We start from the raw sequence: 18,425 nt of genomic DNA on the forward strand, positions 1-18,425 counted from the left end.
CAGTGACTTGCGGTCAAGACTGGTGAGGCCATGTGGATATAAAAACATGAAACTCAAATCGAAGATTTCAATTTTGACCTTCATTGAAATGTTTATATTTTATATTTATTTATTTATATTTTATATTTATTTTTAACGAGTCATTTGATTGATATCAGCGATGCTACCAAATGAAATGGGGGGGGTCAATTTCTTGGATAATGTCTTTGATTTTGCTTACTCCATCTTTCATTTTGATCACTTTTACACCCTCTCTTACAGCGTGAGGGCTCTTCTTGTCTTAGATGCTTGACATCCAAAGGTCCGTTTTCTTAGCCATTTTAGCAATGCAACGTTCTTGCTGCGTCTGAAACTAACAATAACAAAATACTTCCTGGACTACTTCGCATGTGTAAACCAGTGTGGTGGTTGCTGTTGCCGTTTCCAAACGAAGCAGGAGAGGTCGCTGTCGGATTAGACTTTGTTGTAGTGAATCTCGTCGCGAGGCAAGAGCAGAGAAAAAGATTTCGTACAATGCAATAGGGTTTTTTTTTTCATTGCATGGGAGGCAGGAGAGTGGGAATGGTGAAGATTTCTTCACACTAGGGGGTATTTTCATGTTGGTTTCGTTGTAGAGGAGTTTCACTGTATCTCAGAAATTTACCGACCTTGCACTCCACGCATGCATCGACCTTCCACAAAGTGCTGTGCAAAATGCTTGTGTAGTTTTGCAAAACAGCAGACAAACAATAGCCCTTTGTTTTTATCTTCCTGAGAAGGTCACAAGCGTGATGGCGGACGCCGTAACGCGATTGCCTCTTCTCTTATTTGTCCTATCTCCTCCCTGTAGAGAAAAAGGAAAATCCCAACATTTGCTTTGTATACGGGGAAGGGGGACAAAGGTGACTCCCAAGCCGGGCCGACGTTTTCTCCCGTACTCTCCGGAGATGTGGCGGCCCGTAATGAGCTAATTAAGTAAGGCTTAGTCGGCGGGTGCCTCCTTGAAGAGAGGTGCCAAAGTAGATTACGCCTTGACACCGGAAGAGGACGAGAGCGATTGATATTAGTAGAGAATGCTCTTATTGTGAGAGATCTGCTTTCAGGAAGTCTCTGTTGGTTTTTGTCCAAATAAATAAGACAAGCGGCGATATCACAGCCTGGAGGGAAAGCCAGTGTGGGACGTTCACACACACTTATACGCACACACAATTTGTGCAACAGCAGGGGAAGACTTGGCATCAAACGCCCTCGCCGGTAATTACATGAAATCACAGGGATTGTTCATTGTTCCCCGGCTTTGTGATGTGGACATTGTCCTGGTGTCTCGCTGGCAGCGATCCAGCTCAGGGTCTTATCACAAACAACAGTGGGGGGGAGGCGCAATCAAGGAGGGGGTCTCGATATGGAAATGGTATTCACTACAACAGACATGACTGTCGGCATTCGGGCAGCAGCTGGTCAACATGGAACCTGTTTTCGATCTAAAAAGTCACTTCCCATGACGGTGAACCCCATCTAAAGAGGAAAAAGTAGTACCAAGGAACTATGTTGAAGTCATGAGTTTGACATTATTTTGTCACTATTTTGAGACCGCACAAGTTTTGTAAGGCTTGCGTGGATGTGTTTGGTGTGGAGGAATATCTTCAGTGTGCGCTCGATCTGAGATGGGTCAGACTTTCACACGTACATCAATCCCCACGATGCTATGACATCATTGAGAAAGTCAAAAGCAGTCTTATTCAAAAGTACTGGGACACATTCAACCTCTGGGAAATGAAAAGGGCCCTCAAACTTCAATTCATCTGCATTCCAATGAGCATAATACTAATAGGTGTTTTTGTTTCCAGCGCTGGCCCCAAAGGAGACAACATCTACGAGTGGAGGTCCACCATCTTGGGACCGCCAGGCTCCGTCTATGAGGGAGGAGTCTTCTTCCTGGACATCGCCTTCACGCCAGACTACCCCTTCAAACCCCCAAAGGTAGGTCACTCTCCGGTTCGGTCCAACATTTTCGAACTGGTACCAATCTGAGCACGTTGAGCCTTGAATTTACCGGCTCTCGACGTACTGTCGGAGATTTAACATTGGCCGTGTGAAAGGGAGCAACAGAAAGTCACGACCGGCTGTGAATTTTGCCACAGGCTCGACGGTGGCTGTGTGAAAAGGAATAGCGCCACCCGTGTGAAGGTTAACAACCGAGTTGTCAGTGTGCAGGCCCATACGAACAATGTAAGTGTTCTGTGTGAAAGGGGCAAGCACCTGACGCGTCCCCTTGCTTGCATGGCGTTTTACCGCAGTGCACCCCATCACCCTGCTGATGCTCGCCTCTCGGTCTTTGTGCTGCGCTGTCAAGCCAGCTCTCCAGACCCCGCCCACATTTACCCTCTCCAGAGCGGCTCATGTTTCCGCCTCAGGCCCTTCTGCGCCCCCCCTCACCTCGCCCGCCTCCCGTGCTGTTTTGTGCAGCCAAAGACCACTTTTCTCACACATCGGCCTCCTCTGCGGCCCACAGCTTCTCAATACACCATGGCAGTGTGAATTCTTCAGACAAGTTAATGCTGATTTAGAAGGTGGTGATTGATAACTTGCTCACTGCCACGATTTAGCAGGGGTGCCCAAACTTTTTGGATCGAAGATCTACTTTTCGATCAACTAATCTCACGGGATCTACCCTTACCGGCGCGCGCACACACACACACACACACACACACACACACACACAAATTTAAGATTTACCTGCTTTATTTTATTTGAAAAAATTTTTTTTTGTGAAAATGAGACTGATAAGATGATTAGTGTGCAGTGTATATTAACACAAAAAATATATTACTAATATGTACAAAGGCACACAAATGGTTGTTTGTTTTTTTTCTTCTCGACACTCCTCGGATCTACTTGGGACCTGTCTTAGATCTACCGGTAGATCAGATCTACCTAATGGGCACCCCTAATCTACAGTATCAGTCAAAAGTTTGGGAAGATCCCCCTCATTCACTGTTTTTGCATTTATCTAAAATGTTCCTGAATTGTCTTTAAATTCTTAAGTCATCCACCTGATGAGGAATTATTGATGGAATTATTTGATAAACACCGCACAAAAAAAAGCATTAATCCAATCAAAATGTGATATAATTTAAATTCTTCAAAATAAGCATCTTTTGGCCAGGTCCAGCTTTGCACATCTTGGTATCTTCTCAGTCAACTTGACGTGGATCACGGGTGTCAAACTCATTTTTGTTGCGGGCCACGTTGTAATTACGGTTTTTCCCTCGGAGGGCCGTTATGAATTTGGGGAAATCATATAAATGTTTAATCACCTCCACATATTACAGACACAGCGCAAAACAAATTGATGGATAACTCGTTTTAAAATGAGAAGTCAAGAATAATGACTGTTATTTGGATTACATACGCCAATTTGAAATTTTGGTTCAGACTTTAGCAGGAATCATGGAACTTGACATGCTTGATTTGCTTTCATGGGTCGCATAAAATGGTGTGGCGGGCCAGATCAGGGCCACCGTATTTTTTTTCCCTGTTGTTTATTTTTAGTGGTTATGTTCATTTGTTTCTGTGCAAGGTAGTAGTCATCATTCATACCCAACAAGAACAGCTGTCATATTATTCAAATGGTATTACGTTAACGGGCGTAGCCAAAGCGTGTCGTGGACGTTTTCCTTTGGACTCTGGTTAATTTCTTGCGATTGTGTTTATTTCTACAGTCAGTTTTGTGAGCCTGCAAATCTCATACAGTGTATAACGTCCTTAAGGAAGGTGGAGGGTTATTTATAACGTCCTGTCTTGTGAGATTTTGGAGAATGCCAAGGCCTATTAGAGAGTTCTTCGATGTGTGTGGGGAGAGGAGAAAGGGGGGTGGGGGTACTCTGGTGCAAGGTCACAAGGACCAGATGTTTGTGGTGGGAGAATTAAGGCAAAACACTGGACTGTTTGTCAGATCCAAACTGATGTCCAGACCCCTTAAGATATTTTTGGAAGGGGGGTGGGGATCAGTTAAGTGACTTCTACTAATCCATTTACACTGTGGTGTCACGCAGTGAGACAAATGTCCCATGTAAATTGCCTGTGCCTTTCACACAGAACCCAGCAAAGTACCGGTAAGTCTTGGGTCCTGATGTTACATCCAGCGTGTGGAGAGTCAGCTTTCCACTCTTTCCTTTCACACACCCACTGTCTTCTCTGTGGAATTCTGCAGTCAACTTTGAAATGATGGCTGCAAATGATGAATCAAATAACTCAAAATAATTCAAATCCTAAAAAAGGTCAAACCAGAATATCTGCCTCAAAGCTTCGCCGGCATCATTTTTCCACTCAGACTAATGTCGCTGCAGTGTAGCAGCAAGCTGCCACGATGGCGGAGAGCCAGGAGCTAAGAGCCCATAAAAGACGATGAATATCCATAGTTTCAAATCATTTCACACTTCAGGAAGATCGAGTGCAATGTGGACCACGACGGCACTTGTATGATCGCCACCGCAGGGTAGTGTTGTTCACTATTTAATACAGCCCACCATCGCTAGTTGAAACACAAGATGTCGGGGGCCGACACAATCACCGAGCATGCTTTCAGTCCCTTTATTGAAGAAATCGTAAACTCAGTATAAGCACATTTATGCAGAAGCTTCTGATGGCCACAACTCATACTGACTCTACACCCGCATTCACCGACACCCACATCACTCACCAGGCCAGGCTGTGGTTTTTATTCAATACTCGGATACTACAGTAGAATGTGTGTAAGATGGTGTCAAGTGGCCAAAAATAACACCTGCACCTCTTATGCATGTTTGTGTACTGTGTTGAATAATGCAAAATCATTTTTATCCAATGTGTCAATGGGATAATCGATCGAATATCAATAGCTGCAGCCTATTTGAAGCGCCCACATTCTGTGTCTATACCCCTTCACATGAAACAAGCATGAGGCAAATGCCTCCTTTTGATGAGCAACCTGATGGACAGTGTGACACAGGTTCATTTCACACATCACTTTCACAGTACACTCAGCAAATGCAGGACAATACCTCGTGTACGTCTTGCTAAGATGTTGTGTGTTTGTAGGTGACTTTCCGCACTCGGATCTACCACTGCAACATCAACAGTCAAGGCGTGATCTGTTTGGACATCCTGAAGGATAATTGGAGCCCCGCCCTCACCATCTCCAAGGTGCTGCTGTCCATCTGCTCCCTGCTCACAGACTGTAACCCAGGTAAGACAAAAAACACGATGTTTATGATGCAAAGTGAACACAAGTGGACAATTGGGCAAATAAACTTTTTGCAGCACACTATCGACTGTTGCACTGCTAACAAATAAGCTGCAACCCAGCATTGGGTTTTCACCTTTCAGGTTACTGGGATTGCATTATTTTTGTGTTGACCCACTGGTGTGATTGTCAAGTGGACGGGTGTGTTGAGTCAGTTGGCTTGGTCTCGCCTTCGCTTGAACGCCCAGAAAGGGATTTTGCGTGTGCGCGTGCGTGCGTGAAAGCTTGACCAATCGCAGCTCACCTGTTTTCTGGTTTTGGTCATGTGACATACGCAGGCTGAGCCCCGAGGCACTGTGATGTCATTTGCAGTCGACAACAAGTGTCAAATTGGCCGCCACCTGCTGCTTCATCATTCATATTCCACAAACCCCAAATTAGTCCAAATAGTACTGTGTTTAGACTAGTAGGGTCGTATAGAACATATTACAGTAAAGAAGACTTTAAAACTTTGCCTTTAAATATCAGCAACACAGTGGTTGTTTGTTTCATGTGAAATGTTGCTCCCCCCGCCGCTACTCGTTGCCTTTAATGATATGGTGTCCCACTTTTTCTTCAGCCGACCCCCTGGTGGGAAGCATCGCCACACAGTACCTGACCAACAGAACCGAGCATGACAGGATAGCCAAGCAGTGGACCAAGAGATATGCCACATAGACATGCACACACACACGCGCACACACACACACACACACACACACACATTTGAGCCGCGCTCTTCCGCCTCCTCCTCCTCCTCCTCCTTCCTCCTCACTCTACCACTCTACCTCTTTCTCCCCTCGGTCCGTCAAAGCACACTCACTAAGTGCATCGCTGTACCCGACCCTCCTCCTCTTCTTCCTCCTCCCCAAACATTTTATGTGTTTGAAAAATTAAAAACACACACACAAAAAAAGAATATTAAACACACAAATCCTCCTTTGTGTTTCTTGTTGACTTGAAAGCTTCTTTTTTATACAAAGAGTAGTAGATTGGAGGATTTTTATTTTCCAATATGTGACTGTTGGAACTTGGAAGTATTGCATTGCAAATACAAGACACAAACATGCCATTATAAGCAGGGGTGCACAGAAGCGGTGGCCAGTTACAGATGCGCACCGAAAATGTTACTGTTATGGTTGCTGCGCGTTGGTGTAGCCAGTATTTTGCATGTTTTTGTTTTTATTTTGGGGGAGGAGGGGGGGAGAAGGACTCATAGCATTGTGTTGTTTGCAAATGATTCGTTCAACGGAACAACTCTTTTGGACTGATGCGTTCCTTTCTGTGTTCAGTTAAGTTCAGCCGCAGGGCGGCAACACAGGCTGAACCATGCGGGGGGGGTTGCTTTGTGGGCAGCGTGGTCTCACTGGGCTATTACGGTCTGTTAAAATATTTTTATGTTAAACCAGTTTGGGATGCAAAATAGATTGGGGACTATCTTGAATGACACCTTGTGTCAGACCCCTCATGGATTTCCTTTTCATTTACCCTCTCTGACGCTTACATTTTTTTTTAATAACACACAAACTTTACTGTTAGAAAATATGGGTAAAACAATCACACCAACGGCAAAAATGACAATTGACTGATCTGAAAAGGTAGCCAGCAGCAGCTGCTATCTCGCCCAACCAGTGTGAGCAAACTTACCTTCAAAATTGCAGCGGTACGAAGAGCCAAGAAACTTGAAATAAATATTAATCCACAGTGACGGGAAGAGTGATTTCAATTCTGTATTGCCTCTCCGCCAGCCATGCCAACTTGTGCCATCACACATTTCGCACATGCCAGAAAGCGCCAGGGACTGTAAGTTTTATGTTTATCCTGTTAAATCTGTGGGTGGGTTAAAAAAAAGAAAGAGCACCAAGTAACAACCGCTGGTGCTCTTTTGAGAACCAGACCAAAATAATGTGCACCCCTGATTATTGGCATCATATTCGTTGTCATCCCAATACACACACACACATAATTACATCACTCTCATTTTCTATTTGCCATTTTGAAGACAATGTGCGCTTTTTACTTTCTCTTCTTTTTTTGTTGTTGTGTTGGTTTGGATGTGCATGGAACAGGAGCCTTCATGCTTTTTACCTTCCTCCGCTTTTTCTTTGTACTGTATGTAGTTTTTCAAAGACTTTTTTTTCAGGCAGACCACCCGACAGAAAAATAAAGTGTGTGTGTGAGTGCGTGTGCGTGTGCATGTGTCTGGAGGTCTGCCTGAGAAAAGAGGGCAAGACTTGTATATTTGACTGGCTACCCGCGCCGCTGCTGTTGTGCACTTGTATTACTGAAAACACCCAATAAAAACACACTGTGGTTGGTTTGTGAGAAAACAACTCTGCTCTCACTCTCTTTTATCTCCCATTTTTTTGCCCCATTTCCTGTTGTTTCAGCATTTCTCATGAGTGCAGAAAAAGCAAGTGGTTTTTTTTTGGTCTTTTGGCAGGTAAAACTTTCTCGTCATTTCTGTCCAGAAAGAGAACCAAAATGAAAATGAATGTTCTCTGCTTTATCCTGGACAGTTGTGTCCATTGTCCTCCCTTGCTTTTAAACCATTCTAGGTGTGTCAATGCAAATATGTAAGTGTTGTTGTTTTGTCTGAGCTGTAATTTCCAACTAATTGTTTTTACTTATTTTGTATGGATGGTTAAATTGATCATTTGGACTCCAAAGGTTTACTGCCACCAAAATCTATATTCTTCAAGTAAAATCTCTTTCGTCTGTCAAATTCAACTTTTGACATCATGTAATGATGATCAAATGCCAGTAGATGGCATTGTTGCATTGCTTTGTATTTGAGATCAGCGCAGATTTTGAGAAGAGCTCTCGTTTTTTTTTCATGTCGTTTATGAGGAAGAGAAATTACAACCATTTTTAAAAGTGGAGCTACCCTTGCTGTGAAGAATAATTGCATTTTAATTTAAGAAGCGGAAGCTCTCGCATTGCCTGTCTAGATACAAATGGTTTTTTTAGGTTGACTCACAATATGTGCAAATAAACTGAAATTCAAAGCTATCAAAAATAATAATGAATATTTTATACCCATGACAAGACCTGATGTAAAGTTTTCCCAATTAAAAAAAACACCAAAAAAATTGTGGAAAATCGAATATCACCTTTTTAGTTAACAAAAAATCTGCAAAGAGTTGCATCCGTAGGTCCACTGTATTTACACCATTGTTGAGTTAGACTTATAAAATTGCAGTGGAATCTCTAAATATTGTTTTTTCCCATCCCCGAAGGAAATGGTGAACCTTTGTTAACTTACGATGCTACAACACAGTTGCCAAATCTGGCCCGCCACATTATTTTATGTGGCCCCGAAAACAAATTAAGCATGTTAACTTCCACGATGCTTGCTAAAATTTCAAATCCATGAACTTGCAAACATAGACTGGTCCAACAAAATTGGGGCCCTTTTTAGCACCAGTTTCAAGCACCAAAACTAGAGCCAATTTTAGTGGTGGAAAAAGAAAGAAATTGCGTTAAACTGGACACTGGCCCGCAACTAGCATTAGCATAGATGTGGTGAAAAAGGACCATCAGAGATGCTGCAACAGTGCAGGCAAGCCAGGCAATCAATCTCTTTGGGCCCCAAATTGCAGAAACAATAGGTCTGGAGTCCCCCACATTTGGTCCATGACTAGCTGTTGCTGACTGGTGGATACTGGCTGGCACGGAGAAACGTCTGAAATTGGTCCATATCAATGGCAAATGGAATACTGTACCCCGGAGACTGCGATGACATGTTGGGATTGGCCAATCTCCCCTTGGACCATAATCGCTCATGACAGGATTATATGTATGTTATTTGTATAAACGCTGCTGCTGACAACTGCTTCACATCTGTGTTGCGTTGAGTAGACGCAAACAATTCTGGTGTTGCACTGCTGAAGAGATACAGCAGTGCCCTTTTGTTCTCGTCCTGCAAATCAGTGCCATTGACCACCGCTAGAGGTCCTCAATTAGCAAAAAACGAAATCCGCCCCTCCAGAAACATAGCTGCAGGTTACGTGGTAAGTGTGTGCTCTGAGTCAACAATTCTAGTTCGATGAACAGTGTTGTCATGCTCCACATAACTATACAAACACCAATTAAAGCCATTCCGTGTAAGTTGTTTTCATGATTTTACTGCTACATACGTTTAAAGTTGCATATCATTTTAATAACGTTGAAATCAATTGCATATTTTTTTAAATAAAACATTTTACTAATACAGAAATTCATTTTGAGACAAAACAACAACATTGGGGGGAAGAGAAAGTACGATTCCTTTGTCGAAATGTCTTTGGTCATAATTTCCAAAGAGATCAATTGAAGATTTCAATACTTCCCCCAATAAGTTAAGTACATATACAAAAAAAGAAATTGTTGTTCCCTCAGAAATCACTGTCCATTGGAAATTGTGAAATGTCACGCGAATCAATTGTTTGAGTTTTCAACCCAGAGACGCCGTATGTATTGTTCCTTATAATCTTGTTAATCATATTACCGTAAAAACAGAAAATTTGACCGAATAAATTGAAATTGCATTCCTCTCAGAAGGACCAAAGAAATGTCGACCCAAAAAACACCATTTGAAAATTCCTCTAGAATCTTACGACCGAAATAGTCTGTTGTGCATTCAATACTTTGCAATAAAAAACTGACAGTTTATACAAGTTGCCGACTGTGAAATTCGCTTGAGCAAATCTCCGCAATCCTGGTGTTGTGACGCCATGACGTCATTGTTTAGCCAGCACATTTGAAAAAAATCTTGTTTTACTGTTTCAATGAATTCCAATCGGATGCTCCAAATATCCACCAAAGGCACTTCTGGCGACTCCGCTTGACTTTTTTTTGTGTGGCTGTCAGTGTGCACGCGCGGCACCGCGTGTGAGCGAGCGAGTGGGGAAGACGTCAAGAAAAACGTTGACGTTGCGGTTGCGGCGTTTCCTCATCTCCACATCACCTCCACCAGCAGGCACCGGCGCAGTCCAGCCCACTGCGGCCGAGGAGAGCTACTTCCGTTCCGCAGAGGGCGACAAGGCAGCAGCCAGCCAGCCGGCGGAGGTCCAGACACAAAAGAGACTGGGTGAGTGCGAATCCGGGTGATCGAGCCGGGCATGGCGAAGCGGCTAACGCAACATTTGCCTGATGACTTGCTTGATGGACTACTACGCCTCCATTGTTGTTGACTAATTGTTGTGACCGCCTAGCAGTGTTTAAAAAAAGCTGAGACAAAACATAATAGACAGTAGTGGAAAAACGGCCGCGGCTATGAGCTGACATAGAGTCGTGTACCTAACGCTTTAGACTGTATGGTTTGTCTCGAAACGTTTCTTTTTCTTTTAAACTTGTCCACTCGTGGTTTTGGATACCTTCAAACGTGTTTAACGCGTACGTTAGGTCCGAGTTTAAAGGTCCGTCGCAGCCACGCCGTTCCAGGAAGTAGTCATGGCCTTAGTAGGGCCTGATGAATAGCTGTTGACCCGACAGTGGTTTTTGTGACATACTTTTTTGTTTGTTTTTGCTTCATTTCGACAACATTTATCCTACGCACAACGCACTGGGAATCTAGTTTAATAACCGGCAGCGTTTTAACGCCAAAAGAAATTGTGTGAAATGAAATGGAAGCACTGTTAGCACGAAGGCTAACGTTGAAAAAAAGTCTTGACTCCTCTATCGCCATCAAGCTCATTCAGCTATTGCAACAGTTGATATTATTTGCGATTTGACAAAGAAGTGAGGATAACAAAGACACTCGTTGGGCCTGTTCATCGTCCCTGCGAGGTTAGTGATGTAATTGCACTTAAAAGAGCCGCATGCTAACACCCCAAAAAATAACATTGAGTGCCGACCCAATGGAGACCGATTGGAAAAGACTGCATTCGACAGTGCATCGCTATGTAGCATGTATGTTAAAATAACAGAAATTGCAGTTCCCTCAAAAATATCAGTTGAGCACTGTTAATGCCGATGAAGTCGGACATTCTCTTTAGAATCAGTTGAGACTGACTACCGCTGTGGTCAAAATAAATATGGAAATTGCAATCCCTTCACAGAATTATGAGCAAAAGAAATCAATTTTGTGATTTTATGAGCAAAGGAAATCAATTTTGTGATCTCAAATGCCAATTACGTGAAGCTACGACCAAAGAAATCGTTTGAAGGACCGTTAATCCAAGAAAGTCTGACGTTTTTTTTCTTTCCAAAGTGGTAGCACTCGCGACGCGACAATAATAAATAAATAACTGAGCAGAGAGAATTGTTATTTATCACCAAGGAAATGTTAACCAAAAAATAATAATAAATTGAGAGATGTTCGTCCATTCTTCATGGACATTTTCTTTCCTCCACAACTATTTTCAAAATAATTCCATCAGAAATTATGACTAGATCAATATTGACATAATTAAATCGTTTGAGGAATGTTCATATCAAGAATCAGACATTTTCTTTAATGTCTGTTTGTTGACCATTGTCATCATGACAATTTAAAAAAAAAATCCCTCACAAATGATGACCCCAGATACAATTGAGGAACTCCTGAATGCTGCTCCTGGAGTGCCGACTATAAATAGAAGATATCACAGTGCACCTGTACTGTACACTGGAAAATGCATAGTGTTAAACAATATTATGTATTTGTGCATTTCATTGCCCAAAAAATATTTTAACACAGGTGATTTGTGTTGTCCAGGTCCGGGTTCTTCTCCAATCCAAACCGGAATGTCGGATGAGGATTCTCGTGCCAGCACCAGCTCTTCGTCATCGCCGCCGTCGTCCAGCCAGAGCAGACAGAAGGACACATCTTGCAAGAAGAAGCGTGAGAGCAAAGCCAGCATGAGCAAGACCTCCAAGCTGCTTTCCACCAGTGCCAAGAGGTCACATCATCACTATTATTTCATGTCAATATGTTCATTTTTAAAGTCCCTGTAAAGTGAAAATAAATGTTTTCTAAACTTTACACCCCACAGACAAATATTGACACTGCAAACTGTAATTGGTTAAGAAAAACCTCCAAACACAGGCTTTAAAAATCATAAAACATCAAGCTGGAAAGCTGTGGATGTGTCCGTTGAATGCGATGAAACCACACCCCTGTCAACAGTCAATCAAATACATCTGCAAGTCCTCGTACGATGGGTGCTACCATCTTTCTTCTCACTGCGCATATCTGCATGTTTGATCTGCAAAAATATGTCGACTTAAAGCCTTCAATGGGTACAGGGCTCTGGTTATCAAAGGACTTGTCCACGCTGTGACAATGAGGTGTTTGGAAAAGTGGTGCGCAAGCACCAATCCCTTGGCCATGTGCCGCCTGTCCTGTCGGGATTTATAACCATCTCGCTCTTCCGTCTTCTCTCGGTCATGTACATGCGCTTGTGGCTGACAACGGGGCACATTAAAGATTCTCAAGCCATTCTCGGACTCAAAGGAAATGAGACATGGCGCTTTATCCCGGCTACATCAGAGCGTAAGGGGGAGACTTCACCCCAACCTCCTTGTGGCTTTTCACTCTGATGAGAGTGCACTCATGGGCAACAATGAGGCGCTTTAAAGTGGCCACGTCAGTGGTTTATCCGAATGGAAGACCCATTTTGGGAGGTTTAGACATACCTGTAGCTAGGCGCTACATGTTGCACTTGAGCAGATGACCTCTGTCAAAATTCTGTAATTGATTTATTTTACGTGAATGTGTTTGTGTAGGATTCAGAAAGAGCTGGCTGACATCACACTGGACCCGCCACCAAACTGCAGGTCAGTCGCAAGCAGCTCTTTGATGCCTTTACAGTTGATCTTGAAGCTCTCAAGCATGCTGGTAGGGGTCTCTGAGTACACTCTGGGGCAAAAATAGTTTGGTAATTTTAATTTGAAAGCATGAAAAATTTGTTACTATTCTCTTCACGTTCGACAAAAAAAAGTATACTTCAATACCTATAAACATTGCCCGAATGTGGTTTTCTGCTTGAACTAATTCATGACACAAAACAATTGATCACCGTGAACATTCATTCATATTTGGCAAATACATCGTCATTATTAATCAGTCACTGAGACTTCTAAAAGTAAAGTTTTATGATGATAACATTTTCATTTAATCAAACACAAGCCAATTTCCGCCCGGAATTTTTTACTGAGTTCCACACACAGAAAATGTAACTGTCCTTAAGCCATCTGATGATGTATCCAACATCATTAAAAAAAATCCTTTTTTTAAAATTGACCCAGTAACCTTTCCCAAATCCAGTCATTATTTTAACTGATAATCCCAAATAAAACAATGCATTCAAAATTGGTAATTTGAGTGTATATATACTGTATGTCCACCCTAATTAGAAAGTCTCAGAATCTGGCACTGTATTTCTTAAAACTAATTAATATTGGCACAAATTGTCTCACATTTAGCAAGATCTTTTTTTGTTTTTTTTTGTAATCATGTAATCATGTGACTGTGGTATTGTTGCTGTTGCATTTGCCTGCTTGGCGGATGTTTTCACGCCGTGTTGTCAGGATGCGGTTTCATGCGACACTCTCACTTGTCTCACTTGCTTGTTTTGTGTGCGCGCAGTGCCGGCCCCAAAGGAGACAACATCTATGAGTGGAGGTCCACCATCTTGGGACCGCCAGGCTCCGTATATGAGGGGGGCGTCTTCTTCCTGGACATTGCCTTCACGCCCGACTACCCTTTCAAGCCACCCAAGGTACATTATCTGCAGTGAGGCGATGTCTATGGCGGAGAATGCGTTCCGGACCCATTCGGTGAAAGGCCACCATATTGTGACCCAAAACATTTTTTTAATTTCCGACATGCTTGAAATGTATTTATACTTTGATGTTGTGAACTCTTTTTAACTTGGCATCTCGACTTCTAAGTGAGTTTTATAGGATCTTATATCACTTTTCTCGAGATTTAATGATATTTGATATGATATCAGGGTGATCATGGAATACGGGTAAATTAATCTTGCTTGCACAATAAATTACACTCCAAGTCAAGGCATCTCCGTGTTGCTTGGCGCCCCTCCCTCTCTTTTTGGGAGTCTTGTCGTATGACATCGCTTTGTGCAAGTGAAAAGAAGACTCGCAGTCTGTTTGCCTCAAGCTTTTTCAATCCCAAGTGAAGGTTTCCTGCAAGACTGGCACATACAGCAAAAATAATTTAAACAATGCATATTTAAGTCGGAAAATGTGATCGCCACATGGTGAGTGAGGTGCGTTCGCGATAAACATCCAGCCAGCTTTACACGTGTGAATGATTGAGACACTATTAATGGCTCCAATGGGACTCATTCACCTCTGTTGCAATCATTTATTCTTAATCCTGCTGCCTAATTAGTACGACTGAAGGACAAGAAAAAAAAGTCCTTATGTGGTGAACTACAAAAATGGGCCATTGAGAAAGCTCACAGAATACCTCTTACAAGCATCTTGACACTATAAAAAGGCACTTTTCACATATACCTACAAAACCTCAGAAGCGCTATGAATAAAACATACAGCACAAGTCGCTATTTTCATATAACATTAATTTCACTGAGCCCCAGGGATGAAATACTCAATATAAAAGCAGTCAGACGCAGTCTGATACGGCTCTACAGTGTTGCGACACTCTATCAAAGTTGGTTGTTTGCACCACGACGATGTTGATCGCTTTTGAAGATTTTTTTTAATTCTTCGAAATACAAGGAAGTCCTAGAATTTTTGTGGCATAGCATGTTGAGCTCTGCTGAAGTGTACTTGGACATGCAGTGTAAGGAGCAGATCTCCAACTAAACAAAAACTTTTTAATGTTTTATTATTTAGTGTTTTTTAATGATTAAATGTCTGTGGGAGGGATACAGCTTTTTCTAAATATATTTTTTGGATGGTCTTTTTCTTCTATTTTCACCTGCGTGTCCAGAACGTATCCCCGAACGAATTTGAATGTGACGTGGCATATTAATGAGCAAGCAAAGCTTTGCTGTGAATACACCAGATTTAGCCCAATGCTAATGTGATTAGCAGCCCGGTGCGTCATCCACTTAAACACCTCCCTCAAATAGATACCTCATCTCCCCCATCAGGAGGAGGAAAAAAAGTAAACAAGCAGCCAGTGTTACGCTATTGTTTACAAGTAGCCATGACATGCTGAGCAGATTTAAACTCTGCTGCTAACAGGAGCAGCGGCACCAACTGAGGTCTTGTGTATAAATTGTGGAGACCATCTGCATTCCAGTAGGCACATGTGGTCGTGTTTTTGAGAGGGACTAACACGGATTAATGGTGTTTCTATTCTATTCATAACAACAAAGAAAACTGATTGGATATGCAAGTAAATTGAGTTGCAAGCTTGGTCACGGAATGAATCGATTCAGCAAACAAAGGTTTTGTGATGTTATTTGATTTGTGATATTTCTCCAACCCCTTTTGTAATATGTCTCTTGACTCCCATAACTGTTGGTAAAACACACACACACACACACACACACACACACACACACACACACACACACACACACACACACACAAAAGTGCACAGATCACATAGCGGCCTCCAGAGGGCGTCTAAGCACCACGTAAAAGTGACCTCAATCACAACATCAACAGCAGCCTTGACTGCATCATGTTAAGATAAGAAAACCTTTATTAGTCTCGAAATGGAGAAATTCCGAATTCACAGCAGCAAAGTTATGAAAGGAAGAAGTAGAAGAACAAAATATAGGAGCTGCTGGAAAGGTAGCCACTCTTAGTACAGGCATATTATTAATAATTCGTTAGTCCACGTATCACCACCCTAAATTCCCCCCTAAGGACCATATGAATAGCCCACGTGCCTTTCTAAAAGTAGCTCACCGGGAATGGGGCATTGATTTTCTAGGAATGATCTAGAAGTGATCATTTGAAAATGTAAACACTAGCAGAGATTTAGTGAAATCAAGTGTTCCATGTTGATCTCTTTCTTAAGTATCGCGAGAAATCATTTCACACTATCACGTCGTCATAGATGTATCTTGACTTTTAGCAATCACATCTGATATTACACCATTTGAGGTAATTTGAACAAATGTGTGATTTCAAAAGTGTCTATCAAATTTGCATTGCCTACAAAACCTCAGAAGCGCTATGAATAAAACATACAGCACAGTACAGTGGTGGGAATGCATTTTGCATTAATTAGTATCCAAGTCGTATCAATCATCTTCAAAAAAGTTGGTGACCACCTAATAACATCATTGTCTAATTCAGTTTTAGCCTTTAAAAAAAAACATTAAATCTACCTTGATCTGGATGGCTGAAAATCTACATGGACGTTAAAAAAATTGCATGTGGGCATTGTTAATTGATTTTGTGAAGGCAAGTTAATAATGAAACGGGCAATTGTGCTTTTAGGTAAACAAATTTACATGACAATAAAAAGTGCACATTTTTGGCATTGTATTGAAGTGTTGCTTGGCCATGCGTATTTGTTTGTTTAGGTGACGTTCCGCACTCGGATCTACCACTGCAACATTAACAGTCAAGGTGTGATCTGTTTGGACATCCTGAAGGATAATTGGAGCCCCGCCCTCACCATCTCCAAGGTGCTGCTGTCCATCTGCTCTCTGCTCACAGACTGTAACCCAGGTAAGACATGCCTACGGTTTAACATTTCTATTACGATGTGTCCAAGTTCACACAACACACACACACACACACACACACACATGGACCTACCATCGTCACTGTTTTTAGAATGCCCTGGAAGCTTGTTTGGCATAGCAACAGGAATTTGGTAGGCATATGTTGACCGACAAAAAAGGCTCAAGAACTTATGCCTGAAGAGACATGGGAAGCAACCGTTTTACGGCAATTTGCACACTTCCAGGGATCCTTCCAATTACAGTAGTTAGAAACTAGTCATCTGACTTGGGAACATGACCCATTATTCAGTCGGCCATTTTGATTTGTCATTCGAGAGATCCTTCAGAGATGAGGATGTCAGCTGGTTATACAAACTCTTGACTCAAAAGAAAAAAGTTCTCCCCTCAAAGCCTGTTTGACTTCACATAAAACTTTGGTGGCATGTCACTCATGAGCAGAACCAAAGACGACAAACGAAAAAACAAGACGACGTGTTCAAAGCGACACAACAAAGTCTGACATGGTGGTTTGAAGCAACCAGTTTAGGATCAGGTTGCCACCATTTTCAGAGGTCCTTCAAAGATTAACTTGATTTGGGGATATTGTCAGATTGCTACCACATTTGACCCACATACACCAGACAGATATTGTGCAATTGTAACCAAAAGTTGAGTTTTAGTGAAGTTTGATGAATGACCATAAAAGCAAATCAGTCAAATGAAGTCAACTTTGCTTGCAGCCGACCCTCTGGTGGGAAGCATCGCCACCCAGTACACAACTAACAGAGCCGAACATGATCGAACAGCCAAACAGTGGACCAAGCGATACGCCACTTGAACCTGCAGGTGGCGACAGTGGGTTTAGGAGGAGAGGAGGACGAAGTCCAAGGAGTGGTGGGGGCTCCTGGTGGTCTGTGTTGGGGGGGTTGGTTTTTATCTCAGATTTTTAGTACTTTATTGTCTGGTATATTTTTTTGCTTCCTGATTAAGTTATCTGCGCAAATATGGAAATAAAAGAACACAACAGAAAGGAAGTGGTGTCTGTGTCATTTTTAAAATGTATTATTCCACTCATCCTGCTTTTGATCCTGACTGACGCAGGTGTGTTGGAATCCGTATATCATTGGAGATTTCCATTTTCAAGCGGACATAGTAAAGCTCAGTAAAATAGAAAAATTGCCATATTTTTCATACTTCATTTTTAGGATCAAAAATGTAAAACTAGCTTGGTTTCAATACTTAATTGGTTGGGTTACAGACGTTTGCTTACATGCATCAGTCGTACCACATTAGATTGTTTGCTGCCACATTCACAACCAGGATCATGATCAGCCGTGCTCCGGCCTTCCTGTGTGGCGTTTGCACGTTCTCCCCGCGACTGCGTGGGTTTTCCCCGGGTATTCCGATTTCCTCCCACATTCCAAAAACATGCATGGCAGGCTGATTGAACACTCTAAATTGTTCCTAGGTGTTAGTATGAGCGCAGATGGTTGTTTGTCCCTGTGTGCCCTACGATTGGCTGGCAACAGATTCAGGGTGTCCCCCGCCTACTGCCCGAAGACGGCTGGGATAGGGTCCAGAATACCTCGCGACCCTTGTCA

At 42.4% G+C, this 18,425-nt stretch overlaps 2 protein-coding genes across 3 annotated transcripts in view; both read left to right on the top strand.

Annotated features, from left to right (window-relative positions):
• Positions 1 to 7,097, top strand: part of LOC127601063 (ubiquitin-conjugating enzyme E2 E2) — a 29,441-nt gene extending 22,344 nt beyond the window's left edge. The window contains exons 4-6 of the mRNA XM_052066050.1: positions 1,827 to 1,959; positions 5,059 to 5,206; positions 5,823 to 7,097. Coding sequence (XP_051922010.1) covers positions 1,827 to 1,959; positions 5,059 to 5,206; positions 5,823 to 5,920 — 379 coding nt within the window. The 3' untranslated portion in view covers positions 5,921 to 7,097. The remainder of the gene's footprint in view (positions 1 to 1,826; positions 1,960 to 5,058; positions 5,207 to 5,822) is intronic.
• A 2,178-nt stretch (positions 7,098 to 9,275) lies between these two features.
• LOC127601061 (ubiquitin-conjugating enzyme E2 E1) lies at positions 9,276 to 17,854 on the top strand. Of its 2 annotated transcripts, XM_052066047.1 has the most exons (7): positions 9,276 to 9,348; positions 10,200 to 10,313; positions 11,922 to 12,105; positions 12,932 to 12,982; positions 13,794 to 13,926; positions 16,681 to 16,828; positions 17,565 to 17,854. In XM_052066047.1, the coding sequence occupies exons 1-7, from the start codon at positions 9,291 to 9,293 to the stop codon at positions 17,660 to 17,662; spliced, it is 786 nt and encodes a 261-aa protein (XP_051922007.1). In that variant the 5' UTR covers positions 9,276 to 9,290; the 3' UTR covers positions 17,663 to 17,854. The 2 variants fall into 2 exon arrangements, with proteins under 2 accessions (XP_051922007.1, XP_051922008.1); XM_052066048.1 differs by lacking the exons at positions 9,276 to 9,348; positions 10,200 to 10,313 and adding an exon at positions 10,513 to 10,537.
• Positions 17,855 to 18,425: the final 571 nt, after the last annotated feature.

Source organism: Hippocampus zosterae, chromosome 5 (genome assembly GCF_025434085.1).
Source record: "Hippocampus zosterae strain Florida chromosome 5, ASM2543408v3, whole genome shotgun sequence".
Taxonomy (NCBI): domain Eukaryota; kingdom Metazoa; phylum Chordata; class Actinopteri; order Syngnathiformes; family Syngnathidae; genus Hippocampus; species Hippocampus zosterae.